Source organism: Maniola jurtina, chromosome 22 (genome assembly GCF_905333055.1).
Source record: "Maniola jurtina chromosome 22, ilManJurt1.1, whole genome shotgun sequence".
Lineage (NCBI taxonomy): Eukaryota > Metazoa > Arthropoda > Insecta > Lepidoptera > Nymphalidae > Maniola > Maniola jurtina.
In genome coordinates this window covers 6,506,100-6,532,626 of record NC_060050.1, presented here as the reverse complement: position 1 = coordinate 6,532,626, position 26,527 = coordinate 6,506,100, and the positions used below count along the sequence as shown (strand labels likewise).

Below are 26,527 nucleotides of genomic sequence, written 5' to 3'. Positions count from 1 at the left end.
GCTTTACATGGTGCATCGTGGGCCGTCTTGGCGGGATTTAAAGCATGAAGGACTGTGAATATGGCGTTTTATTCGAGTTGTATTGGAATGTATACATCTCGAATACAGTGCTCTTAAACTTCCACATTATCATACTAAGAAAATCTCCACTATTTGAGATTGAGAGCGCCTTCACACTAGCGTTTCTCCAGCGGAGGCGTTCATTGAAGCCGCAACAATGCGACACGCGCAGCGTCACCACCAAAACGTTGCGTTCATGTACATTTCGCGAACTAGCTATGTACATATTTGTTATTATTTTTATCACACGACTGCCCAAAAAAGGGAGTGTAATAGTTTCAGGATTCATGTATGTATGAGAAACAAAGTGAGTTTATTTACTCTACCATAACTTCTAAATGTCTGATTTGGGGCATATTATAGGGTATCGATAGATAACATCATACCGAATGAGACTTGCTATAATTTATTTGAAATGAATAATCAATATGGCCTGTATGGCGCAATTTTAACTATGAAAATATTTACTTTTAGTTCGTTAGTCACGTTGCGTTATCGCGGTGTCTGCCTGTTCGCCGAACGCCTACGCTGGAGAAACGCTAGTGTGAAGGGGTTTCAATGGGGTTACGACACAACCCTCAGAAATGAGAGTAAATGTATTACTATTCTAAGCATGGTGCGGCGGCACGACCGGCGGTGTAGCGTCGGTCGGCGGCGCGTCCCCCGCGGGCCCCACCCCCGCCCCCGCCACCGCAGCCCCCGGACCCGCTGCTGTTGGTCCTGGGACACTCACGCCCGTCTCCGCTTGTAACCTATATGCGGAGAAAAAACGTTTGATACTCTATCCACGAAAAGAAGCTAGTATAGAGCTCTCCCTGTTACGTAATCCCATACAAATGACAAAGACAAAAATCTAAGTGGAAGTTAACCACTTTCAGTCGCCAACCAATCACAACCATGTTTTTAAAAACATTCGAGTTTCAATTCGAAAAGAGTTTCGTTTGCGATTGGTTGGTGGCTTAAAATGGTTACGCCCACTGACATTTTTCTCTCTTTCATTTGTATGGGATTACGTGACAGACGGAACAACTATACTAACCTCTTTCAGTGAATAGAGTGCAGTCAGGCGCGAGTAAAACCATTTTTTAAAGTTCCGTACCCCAAAAGAAAAAAAAAAACCTTATTTCGTTGTCCGTCTGTCATGCCTGTCTGTCTGTCAATAGGTATGTAGTTCCCATTAAACTTGACTACTCTGCAATCACCTATCTAATAAATTTTAATCATATAGAACAGTGTGGGCGCACCCACCTAAAATAGCCTTATGAAGAAGAAATATGAAGATTTTTTTTTACAATATGTTATTCCATCACACAATGTCGATACAACAACTGAGCTCTTACACTCTTTATACGCTTTAAAACGAATTAATTATTTTAGGTAATTAACTTAAGTTATGGTGTATTATAGATATAATTTAAAAGCGACAAAAATCATTAAAATTTGTAGGCACTCTAAAATTATCTAAAGACCAGAGATAAAGACAACAACCACAAAACCTTCAAATCAAAGTCAGTAAACACAAATTGGAACACACATTAAAAAATTGATATGGCTGTCATCTTCGATTTAGTAGCGATAATAACAAATAAACCCTTATAGGATCACATCATTGTCCGTCTGTCTGTCGTGTCTGTCTATCAAGACCCGTCAAGAGAATCAAAACCTATATAGGGTACTTCCCGTCGACCTAGAATAATGAAAATTGCCAAGTAGCCATAGACGTGTCGTACGTTGTCATAAAGCACAAGTAAAAGGGAAAATCCGAAAACCATGATTTTGTGGTTGTACATTACAAAAAAATTAAATGTTAGCTCTTGTATAACGGGTACGGAACCCTTCGAGTCGGACGACTCGCACTTGACCGCTTTTTTAAAATTTTGTAAATAAATGTAAATTAAAAAAAAGTAAAAACAGACAATTCACATTGAAAATACAAATTTTAAATAACACAATGAGTTCATAACGAACTTACCTTTGTATCGCGTGGTTTCTCGCGCGGAACTCCGCAGCTTTCAATTGTTCCAAGTGGAACTGTTGCCTCTCTTGTATTAATTGCTGCCGCTGATACTCCAAACCTGTTTAAAGATAATAATCCATCATCATTATGATCAACACATCGCCGACTCACTACTGAGCACAGGCTCTCTGAATGAGAAGGCCATAGAGCAGGGATTTTGAGATACAGGTTACTTCAGGGTTGCTGACACAATTTGTGAGATGACCTAGTTTTAAGCACAATAAATCATTTTCATAGTTTGCCACGCTTTTTTTCATTATTTTTATTTATAAAAAACTTAAATTCACTCAGAAGAAGTACGACTTGAAAACGGCTCGCATCACGGAAACGGATATTGGAATGAAAAGTACTATCCTAGAAAATTAAATGTGGGATTTAAAAAAACCCCCACTTTTAACGAGTGACTCGATATTCTCATCTTAACGTTTTCGGCCGTCATTGCCGCTATTCTATGCCCCTTTATGATAATAAACTAACATTCTCTTTCCTTCTCAAAGATACCAGCTCCTCAAAATGTCTCATATTATTATCTCTAACTTCTTCACCTGTGTCTCCACCAGAAGCGCGACAAGCGACTTGATCTTCCTCTCCTCAACGCCTGCTAGATATTTGGCATTCACTGCCGCTTATTCTGTTGCCCTTATACAACAATAAACTTACCTTCTCTCTCCCTCTCCATAGTAGCCTCCAACTCCTCGAAATGCCTCAGTTTGATCTCTAACTTCTTCATCTGCGTCTCCACCAGAAGCGCGACGAGCGACTTGATCTTCCTCTCCCCAACGCCTGCTAGATATTTGGCATTCACTGCCGCTTATTCTGTTGCCCTTATAGAACAATAAACTTACCTTCTCTCTCCCTCTCCATAGTAGCCTCCAACTCCTCGAAATGCCTCAGTTTGATCTCTAACTTCTTCATCTGCGTCTCCACCAGAAGCGCGACGAGCGACTTGATCTTCCTCTCCTCAACGCCTGCTAGATATTTGGCATTCACTGCCGCTTATTCTGTTGCCCTTATACAACAATAAACTTACCTTCTCTCTCCCTCTCCATAGTAGCCTCCAACTCCTCGAAATGCCTCAGTTTGATCTCTAACTTCTTCATCTGCGTCTCCACCAGAAGCGCGACGAGCGACTTGATCTTCCTCTCCTCAACGCCTGCTAGATGTTTGGCCTTCACTGCCGCGGCTGCTAACGACGCTGCTGCTGCTGATTGCAGCTTCGCGTCGACTGCTGCTGGGGCCTCTGTATACAAAAATAAACATGTTAAAAACGATTATTGCGATTGCCCTTCAGAAATGCAATATAAGAAGACCCTCTCAGATGAAGTCCAGCACCATCCGATTCGGATGTCCATGAGTATTTTCCCCTCTTAGAGAAACAAAAAATGGACAGAAAACATCAAACAAATTGCAAGGAGCAACTGGATACAAGCGGCTCAAAATCATGGAGTGTGAAAATCCTTACAAGAGATGTCCATCAATAGACATCAATCGGTCGAGACAACGAAAAATTCATAGTTTTACGGCAAGGCATTGGCGTTTCCTCTGGTCCTGTAAATGTTCTTGGGCAGTGGCACTTAAAATCAGATAAACCGCTTGCTTGTTTGCTCAGTATTAATATTTTTTTTAAAGGAAAGAGAAAAACAAGCATATGTTGAGCCATAGCACCAGGGAGAGTTCTCAAAATCAAACAAAAAGAAAACAAACCTGGTGGTGGCGTCGCGTCATCTTTGGATTCCTTGATATCTTCTGTAGACGCCCCTTCAGTTGGCTCGTCCTTGACCTTAGCTCCTCCTTCGCCATCCACCTCCATTGATTCTGGTTTCCCTTCACCATCTTCTTTTTTCACTTCTACAAGGATTAAGAATACGTAAAATAAACATGAAATTCAAGTATCCAGGAGATTGCGGCGCCGAGCCGGTGGCTGCTGTTTTACGTGCGCTATCGTCATCCCTGGCATTTTGTGCTTTACACAAATTCTTGTTCGAGTACAAATGAGAGGCTGTTGATTGAGCTGTGTTAAAAAGAGCTGGAACGTACAACGTATTGCGCTTGTGTAGTGACTATCAATAAGCGCAATGTGAAAAGTCTCTCTCTCGTACGTGGCCAAGTTTATGTGAGCAACTTTTACTACTACTATGAAATACAGCGTGATTGTTTTTAAACCGATCTGTCAGTCGAGCAGTTATTTTGTTAGTAAGTGTTGCAAGTGTACCTATGTGTGTTTCGTGCGTACGTTTAAGTTCAGTTTTTGTGCGGGCGTTTACAGTGCTATACTATCCCGATACACGTTTACACGTTTGACAACGTTCCACATTGCCTTCTGACCTTAGCCAATCCAAAGTTTCGTGATCTTCAGAAAGTCCGATCCAGAGTTTCCATCGTTGTTCGTATTGGCCCTGTTAAATATTACATAATGCTTACGTACCAGGCTGTGGCGCGACGGGCGGCGCGCCGGGTACAGGCGGGGCTTGCGGCGGGGGCGCGGTGCCGGCTATACCGGTGGCGGCGAGCGCCGCGGCCGGCCCGTGCGCGCCCGCTGCCTTCACGTGCGCTTCCATCATCGCTGCTGGTACTTCATCCTATATGGAAGGAACCATTATGGCTTAACTTTCTCGACCCAACTTTTTAAAATGAAAAATCGACTATTCATGCAGACGGGTAATCTTTAATTAACATGTCTTGGTCAGATATAAATAATTTATCTATTACAGAACATTTAATTAAGCCATCGCATACCATAAATCGTACTGATTAAACAGAAACTGGTCCCAAAGTAAAGTATCGATATCAGAACTTTATATCTAGCACCTATAGTCAACATCACCTGCCCGTGGTAGCCCCTAGTGGACTACTAACGAGGCTCTGGCGACCGACTAATGGCGGTATAGTCATTCGAATTGACTAGGGCAGCAGCGACACCGGTGCGACCAGCCTAGCCTTGCGATGACCAACACGCCTGCCCAGAGCGGCGGGCAAAACCTAGAAAAATAATAATAATGAAATCTACAAAATGTTAATTTACCTTGATAGCTGCAAACTCATCCATCGCAGCCCTGGTGGCTTTGGAAGCGATGCGCGGGTCCACAACTGACGCCAGAAACGCGACGGTACTCATCACTGGGTTACCCACTTTGCTGAACGGTATTGGCTGGTATGCCAAAGGACCTAATACTCCACCTGCGAAAACATTATTCATTTTTAGGATACAATAGAATCTTTATTATTCTTCTTGAACTTAAAATAAACGAGACACACAACACCCTAGTGAACTCCTACTTATTTGGAATATCCAATTCGATAGGATTACCGAAAATGAATCATAATTAAACTCGGCAATTGGCTTTTGTGACAAATGTTTTTATAACAGCACGAAATGCACCAAAAGGTGCCTGTAAAAGAATACTCTAACAATAAGACCCTCTTTGCTCCCTCTTGTACAGCTTCTTCTGTATCTTTTATTGTTTTCTGTATGTTTGTGTGTGCAATAAAGTTTACTAAATAAATAAAATGCCTCTATACGAGAACTGTTCTTTGGATATATTGGAAAATATTAAATTATTATCACTCACTGGCAGAAGTGTCATTCAAGTAGGGATCCTCAATGGGAAGTCGTAGGAAGTGCAGGATACATTCGTCATGGGTTCTGGACCCCACGTGCGCCGCTACTCTGTTCCAGTCATCTCGATGTAGCTCCAAAGCTTCCAATAGTAGCAGAGTCTCTTGTTCCGTCCATTCGCGCCCGCGAGCGCCACCTCGGTACTAGAGAATAGAAAATGCCGTAAGGATTAATTTGATGATTTTATTTGTTGATATTTCAATCCAGTTGCATGGGTCACGACGGAACTGCAGTGCTGCGTGAGATGAACTTCGAGCTGCCATGGGTAGAACATTTGCTTTGTTTAGTGGGCGCTTATAGCCTCCCTGCATCACCATGAATTTGTTAGAAACTCTCTGATAACTTACGTTATTTTACTATGATAATAGTTAATTCTCAATGACTTTTCAAAACTTATGTTGAGAATTCATACTTAATATTATAAATGCGAAAGTGTATGTATGCCCATCATTTGGGAAATGTAATCTTATATATCACCTGATCCAACTTGAGTCCAGGTGCAGTGCCAAGTTCCAGGGGCGCGGGCTCGGGCTTGACCGGAGGCGGTTCTGTTTTGACCGGCGCTGCTCCGGCTTCAGTACCATTCGGCAGACCTGCTTCCACCTTGGGTACTGCTGCGTTCTCGGCTACGTACAAAAATATATACTCGTTAAGGGTTTGTTGGACTCGTTGATTCACTTTCGGCAAAGTTTTAAACATAACTTTAATCTTCTTAATAAACTAATACTGATAACTCACATTAAAAAATCGATTAAATCTTAAAAAGCAATTTCAATTTTCAATATTTTGAGGGGTAGTTTTAAATAATGACTCTTTTACCTTTTTTCTGTTTAGAGCTTTCAACATCATGAAAAAAAAGGCTGGTGGCGTAACATTAGAGGAATTACACTGAGTACATTACAGTGAGTAATTAGTGAGTTTTTTTACAAACATTTGTAAAAAAATATTTTCTGAAACTTGATTGCTTTCTAAAAATTATTATATAATTTTAACTGTCTGAACTAACTTCTGCGACATCCCTGGGGCCGATAGTGGTTGTGCATTTCTAGAAATACTGGTATTAAAATTGATGTCGTGGTTTTTGAGAATAATAATACCTGATATAAACACAAACATATATATAAACATAGCATCAATAGCTCAACGGTTGAGGAGCGGGCTGAATTCCAAAAGGTCGACGGTTCAAACCCCACCTGTTGCACTATTGTCGTACCTACTCCTAGAACAATCTTTACGCTTAATTGGAGGGGAAAGGGGAATATTAGTTTATTAAAAAAAAACATATAACCCAAGCGCAAAAATATACCTACCATCTCTGTTCCATTGTGGGTGAAAATAATACTACACATACCTGGCCTCGGTTGCGTAGGTCTAGCCTGCAACGGCTGAAGACCCGATGGCGTGTCAGACAGGACGTGGAAGTGCGACGTTGGCGGCGGACCCATCGCCGTTGGCCGAGATTCTGTCTCCACCTACCAACAGATGAATAAAGTCAGTTCATTCGTAGATTGATGTAGCTAAACTGGTCTGCTGGACTAACTCTTTCTACATTCTAGCACTTTAGACATTAGATACACGTCTATTGCTTTTCTGTGTTGCCCCGGAAAGCCGCTAAGATTCAAGCGGCGCAGCGCAAGACGTTGGCGTGGGGAAGTCCCTACAAGATACCTATTGAGCTTTTTTACGAGACTTCATCCGCATGGATTTTTGTAAAGATCTTATTTTGATACTTCATAACTACTTAGTGAGGTTCGTCGTAAAGAACTATACGTCAAGACCCTAGTCAGTTTCTAGACCCAGTAATTTGAACTGTAATATTATGTGAGACAGCCAGTTTCTTCCTAAAAAAACTACCGATTCAGCCAGGTACTGTACGAATATTTTGTAAAAGAGTCTGCGTCTCTTTCTAGTCAATGTTTTTATTTCCAACCAAATGTTGAAGATAAGTATTAAAGTAATCGAAGCAGAGTGTAAAGCGTCAAGTGGGTTAGTTAAATCATTTCGCACTTAGGGTAACGTGATAATTTTATCACGTCATCTATCAATAATCTGATTGGTCAACGATTGCAACATTGCATAGGCACCCTTAGCGCACTAAGACTACTCAAAAAAACTAAGTAGGTATGTCCTGAAGCTCACTAATGCAGCGTAAATGATTCACGCCGCATTTGATTTTAAATTTCAGGATCACTGTTGCGTCGAAGGAATCTGCCAACAGCGATATTCACTGAGGGCAGCTAGTAGCGACGCTATCTCAAAACTACAACTTTGCTTTGTTTATTTTGTATTTGTTTTGCTTTGTATGTGTTTTTTTCTGTATTAATTTTGTGGCAGGCGTCGTAATGCCTCTTTCAAATTTACGACTCGCGCACCACCTTTGTATGCTGATATACCTAGTTGTCGCAGGCATCATAAATAATGCGAAAGTGTGTCTGTCTGTTGGAGAACTTTTCACGTCCCAACTTGCTATAACGGATCTTGAAGAAATTTGACACAGAGTAAACTTGCATCCTTGCGACAGACATAGGATATTTTTAATCCTCGAAATGAAGTCGCAGCAAAAACGATTTTTTTTTTAGTTTTATGTAGTGTCTCTTATTCGTGTCTCGTCCGATTCTACTGAGAAGAGTCAGCAAATAACTCAGCAGTTACTCTTTTCAATTCATAAAAAGGTTACAATATTATCAACGTAACAATTTACTAGGCAACTAAAAGCTCAACGGGTTGCTTCCACGCAACTTTGCCATTAAGTAATAAACAAGTTACCTGGTAGTTGACTAATCCCCATTGTTCGAGAAAGCCGTGCACCCGCATAATGGCGCACACGTCGCCCGCTAAATTCCTTCGGCACGCCGTACTTGTCAAATATTCCGTGGGGTTCAATCGGTAAGTATCGATCATGAAGTTTCTGGTAAAAATTGAACAAAATTCTTTAACATTAAAAAAAAGAAATTCGAGTACTCTAGTCTAGATAAAATTATAAATGCAAATGCGAGTACTGACAAAATACGCGGCGTATTTTTTCAGTACTCGTATTTGCATTTGTTCACGGACCAGCTACGCTACATTTTTGCGGCTATATCGCTGCAAAAATTCGCCGTGGGCGATGCCTCATTTCGCAAGATATCCAATTTCCGAAATGTCTCGCTTCAAAAAGTTCATTCCAGAAATTGGGCTTAACAGGCCGTAAGATCAGGTTACCCATTTCAGATTGCCTACTTCAATACTACAAAAAGGGCTAATTAGTGACTCAGACTACATAATAATATTAAATAATAAGTATGTTTTAGCTCACAGGCACAAATTGGTCTTAGTATTTTCTAGTTTTAAGTTTAGTTGATAATTTGTATGAATTGTATTTTTATTTTTATTCTTTTTTTTGTGATTTTGTTGAGCTGAATAAACTTTTATTTATTTCTTTATTTATTTATGTATGGAATGACTTTTTGTCTCTATAGAGTGCACATATTATTATGTGCAGTGTACTAACCTATAAGCTAGATAAATCTCGGGCGTCTTGGATTTGTTCTTGTTGTTAAAGAATTCAGGCAGGGCGCGCTTCTCGATGGTATGTATTGAGTTGTAGTCGAACCACGCCGAGTAGGACGGTACCACGATGTGGTGGGTTTGATCCGTGACGTTATCTTCTAGCTCTTCCTTGGTCAGCATCTCCTAAACAACAAGTGTTTTAGTACTGTACAATATGATAACTAGATGTATTACGTATACTCAAACCTTCCTGAAAGTATGTAGATTTAGTGAGAAAATCGTTGAAATTGGTTCATTGGTTTTTGAGAAAATCACATGCTCCTGTAACATACCTAGAAGTGGGCAATTTAAATGAATTTGAAGATAAATATCCTGTATATTATTATAAAGGGATATAGATGTTAACAGTGGGATGATATTAAAAAGGAGATACAAAAAACCTGTTATACGACTTGGGAGGGGCATTATTGTGTTCCCGGTGCGCCTCAGACGGTGACCTACAGTCACATTTTATTGGTCCCGGAGGAGGGTTTACCTCGGTAGACGCCGCTGGCTGGGCTTTGATCCCGTAGCAGGACACCGTAGGGTTTTAGTCGGTTAGAGTCCAACATAACTCCGTATCTCACATCCATGACGGATTTGTCCATGAGAAATAGGTCATTATGGGACCACGTACCTGTGTGTTGGAGTCGCTGTGCTTGCCCTGCGAGTCATCGTGCGCGTCCATGGCGGGCGCGGGCGTTGTGGGCGCCTCGGGCACGGGCGCGGGCGGAGGCTCGGGCGCCGCTGCCGCGGGCGTGGCCGCGCTGGTGGTGGCCGCGGGAGTCGCGGGCGCTGCACAAACCAGAATATCCTTTAGGGCACTATCTCACTAGGACACCTGTGGCAGCGCAACTAGGTCGCACTAACAATAAAATCAATCTGTTGTCTGGTGGAAGGCTTCGACTGTGGCTAGTTACCACCCTACCGGCAAAGCGATGGCGCCAAGCGATTAAGCGTTTCGGGACGCCGCCGCGTAGATACTAATCAGGGGTATGGGTTTAATGAAACGCCATACCCCTTTCAAGTTAGCTCGTTTCCATCTTAGACTGCATCATCACTTGCAGCCAAGCGTTAGTGTATAAATATAAAAAAAAGATAACAGGAAAATAAAATAAATGTCATTAACCTTCAGGTGGACGCTCGACTTCTGGCGTAGGAGCGACGTCCGTGTTATCTCTAGACGCGTTGTCTTCTTCATCTTCCACGTCATTGTCGCGACGCTTTGTCATGCGACTAAAAGTACATATGTATTAACTTTCGTTGGCTAATTTTAATAGAGATCTTATACAGTGTCCGACAAGCAACTTGGACATTGTCACGATTAGCTGGGGAATGGCGGGTGCACGCAATTGGTTGATCAGTCTGCGCGAGCGCACGCCATTGGTTGATAAGTTGACTCTTGCTTCCTGTATTCGCCAACTTACCCTCTCACTAGGCCGCTTAGTGTTCAAGTTGTTTGCCCGGCACTACACACTTCCCCCTTTTTTTTTTCATTAAAAAATTTCCCTTCAACATAGCATTTTTTTTAGAAACATTAGTTTCTGAAAATACCTACGTTTTTTTTGGGGATAACTCAAAAACTACTTTTTGCAAGCCCCTTAATATTAAGCTATCATATGATTTTCATATATTTTCCTACTGACAAAAGGTTTCATAGAGAAGAGTGAATTATACCTCTTCCTTTTGCCGTGTTTCTGCGGCGGCGGAGAGGGCGAGCGCTTCCTCTTGCTCTTCTTGCCTTTGCCCGACGGCTCCGGGATGAGATCCTCAACCGACAGGCGCAGTTTGTGTACCTGATCGGTCAAAATAAAGTTTGATTCGAAATGAAGGAAGAATCTCTTGGTCAGAGTGAATTAGAGTGAGGGAACTCTCGGTTTGACTGAATCGACGATATGTCAAATATTAGGCCATGTGTGGCCTAAAATCAAAGAAGAATACTCGTTTCATTCTACCAGCGTCAAATGTAAGTAACATTTGACACCTGTCAGTGACGTCGAAGTGCATCGAGTGCGTATCGGACATCTTCACAATTGGACCTAGTTATGCCAAAATGAACATACAAATTGTCCAAAAATGAGTTACATAATGATAATAATTCTTATTTATTAGAAAACTTAAATTAATTTTAAGCAACTTAAGAATGCGTCTATGCTCTGAAGCAAATGGCACAAACCAGCACCAGCAATCACAAGTCAGACTTCATTACCTTGAAATCAATGCGGATAGGTCAGTACATTTTGGCATAACTGGGTCTAATTAACACTGTAAATGCAATGTTCTCGTCTGTGTATTTACCTTCTTCTTGCCGTTAGCATCGACTTCATAATCCTCCTCATTCATCCACTCGTTGTACTGAGGCAGGTCGAGCGCCCACGTGGCAGACACCCGCCAAGGCTCCGCGCGGTTGCAATCCCAGCTCACGTTCTCCGGTACATCCACCTATAAAAAATAGTCTTCTTAGCCAAAATTTGGTCCTTTGCACAGTCAGCTATCTCAGCATAGGACCAAACTCATTCCTAGGACGGACAATTTGTTCCAAAAAATGAAAGTTTCAACAAAATTCTCAAAAACCTAAATCCGTATGGACAAAGTCAGGGACATCGTCTATTTAGCTTGCATCCTAGAAACGAATATAAAGTATTAAAATTAAAGTAAATCCAGTAAGAAATCCAGTTCCGTCCAGTAGTTTTTGCGTGAAAGAGTAACAAGCACGCATGCACGTACGTACGCACGCACACGCACCTTGCGTCCTCTTATACATAGTGATTTAAACATACCGGCAAATCAGCCTGCGTCCAAGTATCGTGGCTGTCGGGGAAGTAGTACCAGTGCACCAGCACGCTGTTGCCGCGCTTGAACACCGGCCGCGCGTACTCCTCCTCCAGCGGGTCCACGCACGGGTACACGATATGCGTTGCGTCCTCTTCGTCTTCTGAAAAACTCATCTGTTGAACTCAAATTCTCTATACGAAATACATTGCAGGTTTTCTACAAATAATATTTTAACATCACTTAGTCAAGCATCAATGAAGAGCCAACCAATGTCAAATGAGCTCGGTTGCTACGCCACCTGCGTCTCAGCTACGCTTAGCCTTGTGCCACTGTGAGTTAGTGAATCAGCCCGCAGATTAGTTTTTTTTTTTTTTTTGCGCGTAGACGGTCGTTTTTGTAAAAAAGTAAGTTTGTTTTTTCACAGTTGAGGTCGATTCGTGTATTTTCAATACATAAAATGGGTTGCGTGCACTTGTCTTGGTATGGTTGATTTACTAACCTAACCTAAAATTGCTTACCGCATATTTCTCCCTGATGGTTAACAATGATGTCCTTGACTTTGTTCGCCGTGGCTTTGTCAACTTCTGGGCGTATGAAGATGCATGGTGAGCGTATAATCTCCGCGGTTATTAGAGACGTCTCGATGTCCATCATCATTTGCACGTTCAGGTCTTTGCGCGATGGATTCTGCAAATGGGGGGATGGAGGGGAGGGAAAGAGAGATTACAGTGTTAGTAATACGATATTTAGAATTAAATTATCGTCAAAATATTAGGTAAGTTTAGTTAGGTTACTTAGAAACATATGACTATGCACGTATTTTATCTGATTGCAAATCCTATATGGCAAATAAATTACTATAACTCCATTCACGGAAAGAAGCTAGTATGGCGTCCTCTCTGTTACGTGTACCCATAGAAATGACAGAGACAAAAATGTCAATGGGCGTTAGATACTGAATTTTGAGTGTTTTTGAAAACATGTTTGTGATTGGTTGGTGACTCAAAATTGTTAACGCCCACTAAGATTTTTGTCTCTATCATTTGTATAGGATTACGTAACAGAGAGAGCCCTATACTGGCTTCTTTCCGTGGATAGAGTTTATATTATGATATTTATATAGATATAAATAGACACAACAAAAAAGTAGAATTTAAGTAGAATTTGTTTATTACAAAGACTACACTTTATTATTTTCAAACAATCATTTAACAAGTAAGTAACCTTTTAATCTATAAAATGTCTAATAATATAGGGAACTGTATAATTTGTAAATAAGTAAGAATCAAAAAGTCGCATGCAACAAAATGTGAATCACAATCCCAATTTACATAATTAGTGACAAAACAAAACGAAATGTTATCAGATAACACACACAAGTATCACAATTTTTATATTAATACAACTTTTATTGTTTGACATCACAAATAAAAACCACTATACCATAAGAAAAACTATGGACCATTGCATGAAATGAGAATGTGAAATGGATTTAATGTTCAATGCACATTATGTACAAGTGTGTGTGGAAGAAGAAATCTATTTAGAGATAAGAAAAATATAATCAGGTCAATTCTGGAGTATTCACTTAGAGGTCTAAGATTCCACTATACAACGACCTTCACCGAGCTCGTTAATGGATGAAACATATTTTATATCCATAACACATCAATAAATATATATTGCATATGGGTTGCCTAAAAAATTTTCAGTCCAGGATTTGATTAATTAATAATTTAAAAAAAAGAAAACTAACATTTCACCGGTTTGGTTAATAGACAAACAATATACCAATCGAAGGTGTGAAGCCCATAGAATATGCAAACGTTAGGTTGCTATTTTTTTTCCACCACAAATAAGATGGTGATTCTATTCGTGTTAATCGTGGTACGTAACAGTTAGTATGTCGTTAAACCACGAAATAAGTCTAAAATCATTGGGACTATGTTTTTCGAGACCTAGATTCAATTAGTATTAAATGTAAAAGTTCCAGGCATTGATATAGGAAGTTGTAGAACGGATTACCGAATTACTCGGTCAGTTCGTTATTCTACAAGTCATTAAATAGAGCCAGTATTCTGACATCATTCCACCGGCATGATTCGTACAGTAAATTTTCAATAAAAAAAAAAATAGAATTTTATTTCGTATTACATTTATTGAATTTCTCAATGCTTCATGCAAGACCTAAGTTATAGTGTCTACTCTACTACCCTATGGCTCTAGTGGAGACACTCCAAAAGTGACCTAAATCATATAAATCAATTTTAAAAAGTAAATTTTATCCTTATCTAAGTGCTTCGGGGAGTGCTAAAATGTTGATCGTAAATCGTATATAAAGAATTTTATGTGAGCTTTATAAATCTGAACATTTTTCTATATAATAAAAAATTATATATGACTTTTAGGTGTATAATTTGGAATATAAATTGGTATTAGTTAATGTAGTGTCATATCATACCCACAGTATCGTGCGATTGGACTAGCAATGACGCGCGTTCTGCGATCAATACTTGCGTAATTTAAATCGATCTGAGACTTCAAAGATTTTTTGAAAATGTGAAAACTCACTTTTTTTTATTAAACACAAGTTAGCCCTTGACTGTAATCTAACTTCTGGTGGTAAGTGATAATGAAGTCTAAGATGGAAGCGGGCTAACCTGGAAAGTGTATGGCAATTTTCATTGAATTCATACTCCTTTGGTTTCTACACGGCATCGTACCAGAACGCTAAATCGCTTGGCGCCACGGCTTTGCCAGTAGGGTGCTAACTGGCCACGGCCGAAGCCTCCCACCAAAAGGACTGTTACTTAGAGTAAAATTATTAACTTCTTCAGACTGGCAGGGAATGAGGTGTTCTCTGGTATACCGTAGGATTGCACTTATAAAATGTGCGGTATAGCACTTATAAAAGTTTGTTCGAAAAAAAAAAACTTTTTTTTTCTATTTTATTAAAATAACGAAAATCATGTCTTTCGATAATTACTCGTCTTTTGGTAATAAACAACATGATTGGTTTTTTTTCTATTTTTGAGATTTTTATAATTTGCTGGCAATAGAAATACATAGTCTGTGAAAATTTCAACTGATAGAAAAACAGACGGCAGAAGCTTAGTAATAGAGTCTGCTTGTACATGTGCTACTCTAGTGATAGAGTCTGTTTGTACTTTTTCAGAGTCCTATACCCGAATGTAGGAAGGAAAAAGTAGTGGCATAGACTACATAGATACTGGCGGGGTGTTTACGAATTTTTAGATAAAAGGACACCTACGAGCTTATTATAGCGTTCAAAAAACGTTTAAGTCCGGAAACCAGCCCAGAGAGAAGATAGCGACTCGCTACAAATCTGTAGAAGTTGTTGGTGCCATGTTAGCAATGTGCTCGCTTGTATTGGATCGCAAAACGCGCGCCACCGGATGCATTGTTATGCCTCGCGGCCGGGTGGCAGGCGCGAGGCTGGGCGAGGCGCGGGGGCGGGGCGGTGAGCGAGGCAGCGTGCGGGTGCATACCTTACCGACCTGGAAGTCGAACTTGCGCCACCGCTGCTCCGACTTGAAGCGGAACATGGTGGCGAGCACCGTGCACAGGGAGCCGCCCGGCTTCATGTCCATGAACACTTTCATCTAGAAGCAATTACATTATGGCATTAATAACATAAACTGGTACATATCAGAAGACTGAATAAGCACCTTCTGGGCAAGCGCGCTCCATGTTAGGCTGTTCTCCATCTTCTGTTTGGTGTGATTGCAGTCAAGCGCAAGCCTATATAGTAATTAAAAAAAAGTACAATGTGACTCTCCTTAGGTAAGGTACCTAAGGAGTCTTCTTGGGTAAGGTAAGGGACTCACAAGGAGCAGTTATACTCCAATGAAAGGAATAATTGTAGTGTTGATACTCAGGTTTAAATCAGGTTACATTTCAACCAACAAATTCGGTTTTCTTATGGGAAAAATATTTTCCGCAAGTCATATACGAGCCTGGCGTCACAATTTGGGGTATGTGCCCTGATCTAAACCTGTGTGCCAACGCTACTTTGCCTTCCTACATAATTCAAACAGATAGATATAGATTGATTGATTGATTTATGTTACATCGGAAAAGTTTGCAAATCAGTTTAGCCAACCTCTGACTTGCAATTCGTTGGGGTTATTATTGAGTAAGTGAAATTGCTGTAAACTAAAAATTGTGTACGATAAGGCTGACATACAGCCATATAAATAAAATATTTTTTCAAAAATCCAACCCAAACCAAATATTAAAATAGTTACGACTAATAAGACTACATCAGAACACACATATTAATAAGTTTAGAAAAAAAAAAGATTTTTGAGAACAATAAGTCTGAATAAGGCTGCACAACGTGCCATGTCGATAAATTGTTTTGGGATTGTATTGTCATCAGTCATCAGTCTGCAAAATAAGGGTACAGATATTATTGTTTTTATTGTAGCTATTATATTCGCCATTCAGCGCTAAGGCTAAGTTCAAGGATATTAAACCATCAAAACATTAGAAGGACTATAAATGGACATCATTATGTTTGTGTATAAAATAATGCATACCATATTAGTAAGTAATGTTTATAGGTACCTATACAAAGTGCATTGAAAGATTGCAGGGTAGCAAAGATATGATATAATATTTAGTTTTTGGTATAATATAACACACCCTTACAGGATCACCATGTTGTCTGTCTGTCCGTCCAGAAAACCTATAGGGTACTTCCCGTTGACCTAGAATCATGAAATTTGGCAGGTAGGTAGGTCTTATAGCACAAGAAAAGGAATAAATCCGAAAACCGTGAATTTGTGTTTACATCATTAAAAAAAAATTAAAATGTGTTTAAATATTCAAAGTAAGATAACTATACTATATGGGGTATCATATGAAAGGACTTTACTTGTAGATTCTAAAACAGATTTTTATTTATTTTTATGCATAACAGTTTTTGATTTATCGTGCCAAATGTCGGAAAAATACCCAAGTACAGAACCCTCGGTGCGCGAGTCTGACTCGCACTTGGCCGGTTTTTTAAAGAAGACCCATGCTTAGTTGTGGGCTACCGATGGCTTCGGATGATGTTGATGGTGAGTGGTGACAGATAGCGTGAGAATGCGAGAAAATAGCTAGCTTTTTCGGTGAGTATTTTATCTTATCCGATCAGTCTGGATAATAGAATTGTCTAAAACAAGTCAGAGCATTGAAAATCGTCACGTTCAAATCTAAGTAAATATTGATTTTATCTATCATAAATACCGCGAACTACTCTAGTGGCTTACAATTCTTTTAAACCAATTAAATATTATTTGTATAAAACCTTCATCGGAACTGAAAAAGTTTGTTCTTCCGCATTCAGAACGCGGAAGGTCACGGCCGAGGATATGAAACTACTGTACTGAAGCCGATCGTACTACAAATGCACTGATTGGCATAATTTTTATTGCAATGATGGGCTATATGCCTATAAAATTATTCTGGAATCACAAATATAAAAATCATATCGTTTTCAATCTTTTGTCTACACTAATATGTAATATTTTAAGAGGTCAAGTTTGTTAATTGGTTTGTCCTTCAATCACGCTAAAACGGAGTAAAGGATCGACGTGATTTTTGCGCTGATATATTTAAAAGCCTGGAGAGTCACATAGGCTGCTATATATCCCGGAAATAAAACAGTACCCATGGGATTTTTAAAACCTAAACCGTCGCGGGCATCAGCAAGTAAGTTAATAAAATTGAAGCCCGAGATTTTATTCCTGAATCAGGGTTCCATTTTTCTAAAAGAACATTTTTTCGCAAGAAGAATATTGCGAGCAAATTCGCGAAAAAATGCTCACTTGATAAATGAATACGCTATTATTTTAACATGATCACCTTAACATGATTTTTCTCATAGCTACTTAAGTATTATACGACAGATAATAACATCAAGGCTTCTTGTTTTTATTTCTACGTTCAACTGCTGTGACGACTGGCTAAACTTTTTCTTTTATTACGCAGATTTCGGTCTAGACTCGAGATAGATATTGAAGTAGCCAGCAGAAAATATTGTGCATCGAACTTTAGAAAGAGATTCCGGCTTCGTAGAGCGTTGTCTCTGTCACACATACCTATGTTACGTTTCGTCGGTCTCACCGCTCACAGAGACACACAGACAGAGAAGACAAGACGGACAGAGACAACGCTCTACTTCCTGCCGGGTACTATAGGTAGGTATAATAGTAATATCCTTTAACAGGCATAAATGCTCCCATTTTCTTTGCAATCACCTAAGAAGATATTGCGTAAAAAACCTTTGCTTGGAATTGAACATAATGGAAGTTTTATTAAGCCGAGGTCATTAATCCATACTAATATTATAGATGCGAAAGTATGTCTGTCTGTCTGCTAGCTTTTCACGGCCCATTTTAACCGACCGATTTTAATGGTACCTACAGAGATACTTAATTTGCATAGCCTACCTTTTTTCGGGGATTTTTAAAGGCACATCCGTTTAACCGATTTCGACGAAAGGAACAAAGATAGCTTGCATCCCGGTAACTGACAGACAGTTCAGAGCGGAAAATCAGAGTTCCCACCGGATTTTAAAAACCTGAATCCCCGTGGACGAAGTAGCGGGCTTCCTCTAGTGGTTTATTAGAGATGTACTTTCGCAAGAAAGGTCTTTGCCTTTTATTGTTAAGCGATTTTTTCTATTTACCCAAAAACCTTTACGTAAACCTTTGCTTGGAGTTGATAGAGTTGATATTGCAAGTTTTTAGGCTGAGGTCAGTAATGGTTTCATAACAGGTAGTACCTACCTACTCTCGCAAGAAAAGTCTTTACCTTTTATTGTTAAAAGATTTGTGCTAGTGTGTGTTTAGCTTTAGATTGTAGTGATTAAAAATCACAATCCGCCGCTCGGTAACTAGCAAATCCTATAGCATTGACCGAATAATCGAGATCGAATACAGACGTGTAGATAGGAACAAATTATACGAAACATGAAATCCATTAGTGGATTTGTGATTGTGTTGGCACTCGCAATTAATATTAGTGCGTACCAGCCTCAAACACCGCTGATAAAAAATGTAAGTTTATATAAAAAAACTAACTAAAGGCATTATGATTTATATTATCTTTGTATTCCTAAAAGTTACTGTTATCATTTTATTCCTAAAGTGTACTTATATAAAAAAATCGACTGTGACAAACAGACAGACGGACGAACAAAATCGCACCTTAAGCGTTCCATTTTAATCATTATGGTACGGAACTCTAATTACATCACACTAATATTATAAAGGCGAAAGTTTGCGTGTAAGTTTGTTACTTTTTAACGCAAAAACTACTGGACGGATTTGGCTGGGAATGGAGATAGATTATATCTGGATTTATTAGATTAACACACATGCTACTTTTTATCCCAGAATATCGATGAGTTCCCACGGGATTTTTAGAAAACCTATATCCACGCGAACGAAGTTGCGAGCATCAGCTAGTAAAGGCTTTTCTAACCTACCCTAAACGACGCCTTAAGTTTTTATAGTAAGCCCATGTACCTATGTTTTTATTAGACTGAGCTTTTACGTTCATACTCCCACCATCCATTAAACCTTTGGTCAAATTGGGTTGTTGGTTTCAGTTCAGGGTCAGGCAACATTTTTATAAGATTTTTGCTCTTTGTAAACCAGAACGAATTCATTTATTGCCAACCTGTTTTTGTATCTTCACGTAGGTATCTCACATTCTGGGAAATAAATATTTTTATAGGTATTTAGTTCTCTGTCGAGAAGTCCGTTTGGCAGGGCTGTATTTGTTTTTGTAAACAGATTTAGGCAGTGATTAGACGATCAGTGAATGTTCAATGACCTTGGGTTGACGAAATTGACGCCGGATATCAAAACTAATTAGATTTTTCTATCGATCACAAATCTGCATGCTGTGTGACCCATTAATTTCGCCATCGTCTACCATAGATATAAAATACTACTAATTTGGATTTCTGTGGTCACTACTATGTCTATGTTTGTCGGTCAACATACCGTCTAATGCGAAGATTGATGTTTACATAACAGATATCTGCATAGCTATGATGGATGCTTAATGGCCGACGTATGTTGTTTTTGGGGTTTCGTACCTCAGTAGGAAAAAAGGAACCCTTATAGGATCACTTTGTTGTCTGTCTGTCCATCTGTCGTGTCTGTCAAGAAAACCTATAGGATACTCCTCGTTGATCTAGAATCATGAAATTTGGTAGGTAAGTAGGTCTTATAGCACAAGTAAAAGAAAAAATCTGAAAACCGTGAATTTGTGGACGGAACCCTTCGTGTGCGAGCTCGACTCGCACTTGATCGGGTTTTTCGTAAGCTTACGCCAAATTGCCATACAGTAAGGGTACCTGTCCACAGCGTGAGCTGAGCCTGAGCTACGCTGACGTGACTTAGATAGTAGTCGCGCTCTTTAGGCGCGTATTATAACTAGTCCCTAAGGACCCTAAGTGTTCTTACAGATGAGCGGCAGTTTTTTGACACGACAGCCATCGCGTCATCGACGAAGTGCCGCACGTCTGTCAGAACTCAGAACACTAACAAGCTTATCCTACACTACTACTTCCACGGCTGAAAGGAACCCTCGATATAGAGTAACTAAAACGCCATTATCATTTTTCTAATACCATTCGTTTCTGACAGGTATTCCGCGGTGGAACACATTTGGAAGGGCCACATTTCGCAAAAGATGAAAGCGCACTTTACTGGGTCGATATTTCGGAACAGAAAGCTTACAGACTTGACATAGATACCGGCAACATAACTAGTAGATATATAGGTAAACAACTATTTATTTTTTGTGTTGCTTGGCCAGATACCTATGCTTGCCCCTTACTGAAATCAATACTATGCTTATTTCAAATCTTGTGTATCCCTCACTTGAGACTTTTCTTTTTAACCCCCGATCCAAAAAGAGGGGTGTTATAAGTTTGACGTGTGTATCTGTGTGTCTGTGTATCTGTGTGTCTGTGTATCTGTGTGTCTGTGTATCTGTGTATCTGTCTGTGGCATCGTAGCGCCTAAACGAATGAACCGATTTTAATTAAGTTTTTTTTGTTTGAAAGGTGGCTTGATCGAGAGTGTTCTTAGCTATAATCTAAAAAAATTGGTTCAGCCGTTTAAGAGTTATCAGCTCTTTTCTAGTTTTCTTGTAGAAAACAAGGTTAGATAACCGTTAGGTTCATAATATTATGTCAATAGACAAATGTCAAGCTGTCAAGATGGACGTTGCCTAAATACATAATTATTTATTTGAAAATGATGTTTTGGAAAACTCAGATACTTTGGATCGTCGGGGGTGTTATAAATTTTTAATTTACACTTGTTGAACTTACGTAAGTATACATCTATTTTACCCAAATACATTGAGTTTGAAAAGAAAATTCTCAACTTACTGACGTAACTCATCAACTCTCGCTCCAAACAAAGTTGATGCACAGAAGTTGCCTTTATAATGCAGACAAGGAACATGGTCGGATATTTCGATATTCCCACGGGGTAGGGAATAAAGAGCATTTATATTTTCAGCAGCTAGTATGCATCTGTTCATAATCTAACAAAGATCACAATTTATCAATCAAAAGTTTGGTAAATTACGGGTTATTAATTACGCGTGAGTGTTTGATAGAATGTGATGATGCAGCCTGATATGGTGACGCTTACTAGTTCCCCTAGCGGTACTAGTAAAGTCAATAATAAGCTACCTGCTTATAATACCCATTAATTTTTCTACATTTCAGAATATGGTCCAGTGAGTTTGATTATAAGAGTGAAGGACTACCCCAAATTAGTAGTTGTATCAGCAAGGTCGGAACTTTATTTTCTTCCGTGGGATGCGCCCGGCGGTGACAAGGCTTTAAGACTACTAACTGCCGTAGATATTGGCTTGCCTGATAATAGAGTCAATGATGGCAAGGCCGACGCTAAAGGAAGATTATGGTTTGGTAAGCTAATTATCATTTTCATTACCTATAATTAAACTCTAAAGGAAAAAATACAAAGTTAATGGTAAAGTTAGTAAATTCATGAAACAGGTTATTAAAATAATGGCTAATAATATTAATATTTATTGTTTAAAATTGTGAATCTTATCACCAAATACAATATTATTCTTATAGGAACAATGGGTATGGAAGTAAACGGAGTAATAGATAAGGACCAAGGCACATTATACTCAATATCAGAGCACAACTTCATGCATCCTCAGGAGAAAGTACGACCAGTGTCGATATCGAATGGAATCGCGTGGACACCGGACAACAAATTCATGTTCTACATCGACTCGCCTACGAGAAATATTGATGCGTTCGATTTCGATCTTGAATCAGGAACTATACGTAAGTTTTCGTACTAGCATGTGTATTATAACACACAATTTATTGAGTAAATTCGTAGGGGTTGCGTACCTCAAACGGAAAAAAGGAATCCTTATCGCGTCTGTCAAGAAAACCTATAGGATACTTCCCGTTTACCTAGAATCTTGAAATTTGGCATGTAGGTGGTAGGTCTTATAGCACAAGTGAAGGAAAAAATTAGAAATTCGAGAATTTATGGTTACATCACAAAAAACATCAAAATCACGAAAAAATTGATTTACTTAAATTACATACATATATAGAAGGCGCAATCCGTCATTAACTTGCAGTGTTTTTAACCCCCGACCCAAAAAGAGGGGTGTTATAAGTTTGACGTGTGTATCTGTGTATCTGTCTGTGGCATCGTAGCTCCTAAACTAATGAACCGATTTTAATTTAGTTTTTTTTTGTTTGAAAGGTGGCTTGATCGAGAGTGTTCTTAGCTATAATCCAAGAAAATCGGTTCAGCCGTTTGAAAGTTATCAGTTGTTTTCTAGTAACTGTAACCTTCACTTGTCGGGGGTATTATAAATTTTTAATTTACACTTGTACATAAAAGAGTTAGGTATAGTCTGAATTGCACTTGACCGGTTTTTATGAATAATTTGGATGATTTGTACCAATTTTTAATATTATGTTAAATTTTTAGGCAATCGAAGAGTGTTGTTCAGTTTCCAAGCAAACAATGTCACAGGTGTTCCAGATGGGATGACGATTGATAGAGATGGCAACTTATGGGTGGCATGTTATGATGGAGGAAAGGTAAATACGAGTAATATAGATCAAACAATTTAATATGCAAATCCACTGTTAGGTACTTTAACATATTTGCATCATTTACTATCATCGATCATCATATTATCAGCCTACAGACGTCCACTGTTGATCATCAGCACCTATGTTATATGAGGGCTCAACCCAGCTTTCCTTAGTCTTTCTCATCCAGCCACCCTCTTTATATCAACAGTACTGGAGGTTGCGCCATGCTACGCTTTAGGTATGCAGTACACTCCAAGACTTTTTGGCTCCAACAGCTATTGTTTTCAATTAATATTATTATCGATCATAATAATTTATTAACTTAAATCCTTAAGATATTTTAGCATGACATAAACTTTATATTTAATAAGAAAAAGTGAAAATTTGTAGTTATAGCAGCAATAGAAATACACATTCTGTGAAAATTTCAGTGTGAAAAGTTCATGAGGCCCATTGACAGACAGATGGACGGACGGACTGCAGAGTCTTGGCAATAAAGTCCTGTTGGCATCTTTTGGGTACGGAACCCTAGAAATCATGTTACAAATTTTTTCCAGGTAATCAAAGTAGATCCCAGAGCAGGCAAGTTAATGGAACATCACAAAATACCGGCAACCAAGGTGACATCGCTGACTTGGGGAGGATATGACTACTCTACACTGTATGTGACCACTAGTAGCCTTGGATTAAACCCTTTGCAGAAGACACAGGAACCAGAAGCTGGTTCCCTGTTTGCTATAGAGTTTACAGGCTCCAGAGGAAATCCTGAGAATCAGCTAGTATTCGCTAATGCTGATAAATATTGAAAACAATATTGTTGATTATTACTTTTTATAATTTATTGTAAAATATGACAATAAAATTCATACCTCTTATTTTACTGCATATTTTATTGATCTTGTTAAAAGTTTTTTCACATTGTTATCCCAAGAGATCTCCTACCATTATGTGATCAGTAAAAATGTGTCACAAACCTCAGCAATGAGCTGATTTTCTTTGAAAAGAAATGCTTTACTTGGTAACAAAGTCATGGGTAAAAGCTAGTCATTTGATTAAAGTTTTGTACTTACTGGAAGCCTCATAAAGGGAGGATCAGCAGCGTTCTTCCCCAACTTGTTTTCTTGATATTGTATGAGCTGTATAACAAGTTGCGCCAGGCCTTCTTTTGTAGGAGGATCCGTTTGGACATGCTGAAACAGTACCAAAGTATTGTGACATGTCTTCCTCATATAATTTGTGTCAATAAAGTAAAGTGGATCTAAACCAGACTGGTCATCAATGACAAATAAATTTTTCATATGCTGAAGTAATAAAATTGTTTTACTCACTATTACATAAAATGAACTATTTAAAAAGAATGCAGTGAAAGACTTTTGAACTACACGAGTTATTGCTCATAGTATATGGAACAGATTGAAATTGGTATATTTCTATAACCATCTTTTTCTCAGCACATGACAGTAATTAAATCTATCCAGTTTTTTGCTTAAAGTTATTTCCTATGTGGTCCTTTAAATCCTCTCGCACTGTTCAACTAGCTCGGCTAGCTCGACTAACGCAATCAAACAATAAGCCAATCAAATCTTGAAACATTAGTATAGATGCATCAGTGAAAGCTGTTTAAAAATAATCCATACTTAACATTATAAATGTGAACCAATTTTAATGAAATTTGGCACAGAGTTAGCTTACATCCTGAGGACTGGCACAGGCTACTTTTTATCTCGGAAAATCAAAGAGTTCCTACAGGATTTTTAAAAAACCTAAATCCACGCATACGGAGGCGTGGGCATCATGTAGTAAGTACTAAAGAGAAAAACACATCAAAGTGCTATCAATTCTTGCTAGTCTATATTAAAGTAAATAAAGTTGGAATAATAGTTACTCAGCAGAGTACTAAGTACCTACTTAGTTTATTGTGATAACGCTTTTTATACAGACAGACAGACAGACGGATAGACTGACATAGGGCTCCGTGTTTACCCTTTGGGTACGGAACCCTAAAATAAAAGCGTTTATGGGTAAGCATTGGTGGAAAGAATAATATGCCATTGAATTATTAAAACAAAACAAGTAATTGAAATAAATAGCTAGTGTTTTAAGTGGAATTACAAAAATATATTGACCTTTTTGCAGTTTTTTTGCAACCAAACACGGATTTGGTCAAATTGTGTTAGGGATTCCGGCGATTGAAAAAACTCGATATTCGGTCCCCCGTCCTTCTTAGGCCCCAAGGTAGTCATGGTAAAAACGTTAAATTATCACTGCTAAATTTCTAGACTTTTATTTAACACTAATCAATTAAAAACTGTATATTTTAAAGAAAGCAAATTCTTCTTCACTTCAACTTGCATTCATTTTTTAACCATAGACCACCATAGACCATAGAGTTAGACATGGTTTTTTTCTCTCTCTTCTGGCTTTACAAAGATTAGCCAATGTCAAGTTTGTAGTTATTTGTAACAAGTTAATTAAAATATACAAGTATGGACCCCGTCTGTGCCGGCACTCGCCGACATACGCACAGCACCCCTTTAAAGCGCTTTCTAGTCAGTTTTAACAAAAAAAAAACACTCCAAAAAGCAGGGCAGACTCGCCAGCTAACACCAGTCACCAACAGAGACGAAGTCCTAGATATGGTTAGACCCATGTTAGACCATTGTCTATGGCATAACAATTTAAATCACAGATTAATTACTCTGTGGCACCTCTGCTTTCCAAATCCAAAACATGTATCAGTCACCAATCACCAACCATGCATCAACTAAAAAATTAAAGACGGGTAACATTGATATAGTAATGGAAGTTTTTAGGATGCCTACATACAATTTTGCGTATCTTTTGTACAAATGAAATATATTCCACGAAGGAATAGCTCTAAAACTTACTGAACAATTTACAATAAGTACATAAAAATCTCATGGTAACTCTTTACCATGTACTATTTACGGGGTAAAGGTAGCCCACGTGAAAGGTAGTAGGTATACAGATAGGCACACGGCCGAAATACTCGTAGAGCGTACTTTGATTTTGCTTAGACTTAAGTTTCGCTTAAAAAGGGGTAGATTTATGTCGGTTTATGTCGCTATATGACGCTGTCTCGTTTTAATAGTCTTCAAGCATCAAGTCTGAGCAAAGTCAAAGTACGCTCTATAGATTTCGGCCTAAGTACCTATAGATAAAATCACAGAATAAAATGCTTTTTTCTGTAACTTAAAAAACATAACTGAACTTTTTTCTATTCGCGCCAGTTCTCTTCTAAGCACAGGTTTTCTCTCGGTCAGTGAGGGTTTAAATAATAATATAGGCTTACCTACTTAATAAAATAAATATATTTAATTATCATAGCTACTCAATACTTAGATATCTAAAAAAAAGCATTTGCATG

General features: G+C 38.8%; 2 protein-coding genes across 3 annotated transcripts; one reads left to right on the top strand and one right to left on the bottom strand.

Moving 5' to 3' along the window:
* Positions 1–654: 654 nt before the first annotated feature.
* On the bottom strand, positions 655–25,528 carry LOC123876931 (SWI/SNF complex subunit SMARCC2). Of its 2 annotated transcripts, none has more exons than XM_045923355.1 (20): positions 25,266–25,528; positions 24,210–24,329; positions 15,506–15,619; positions 12,515–12,683; positions 12,002–12,156; positions 11,520–11,663; positions 10,899–11,017; positions 10,351–10,457; positions 9,859–10,016; positions 9,184–9,365; positions 8,460–8,601; positions 7,045–7,165; positions 6,171–6,319; positions 5,647–5,836; positions 5,100–5,254; positions 4,503–4,656; positions 3,782–3,925; positions 3,108–3,317; positions 2,033–2,135; positions 655–812 (listed from the first exon to the last, which is right to left on the bottom strand). In XM_045923355.1, exons 1-20 carry the CDS (start codon positions 25,380–25,382, stop codon positions 668–670), a joined length of 2,898 nt encoding a protein of 965 aa, XP_045779311.1. In that variant the 5' UTR covers positions 25,383–25,528; the 3' UTR covers positions 655–667. The 2 variants fall into 2 exon arrangements, with proteins under 2 accessions (XP_045779311.1, XP_045779312.1); XM_045923356.1 differs by having other exon boundaries at positions 15,515–15,619.
* LOC123876937 (regucalcin-like) lies at positions 18,868–24,019 on the top strand. Its single transcript, XM_045923362.1, has 6 exons — positions 18,868–19,066; positions 20,669–20,804; positions 21,766–21,969; positions 22,144–22,362; positions 23,030–23,142; positions 23,697–24,019. The coding sequence occupies exons 1-6, from the start codon at positions 18,980–18,982 to the stop codon at positions 23,943–23,945; spliced, it is 1,008 nt and encodes a 335-aa protein (XP_045779318.1). The 5' UTR covers positions 18,868–18,979; the 3' UTR covers positions 23,946–24,019.
* Positions 25,529–26,527: the final 999 nt, after the last annotated feature.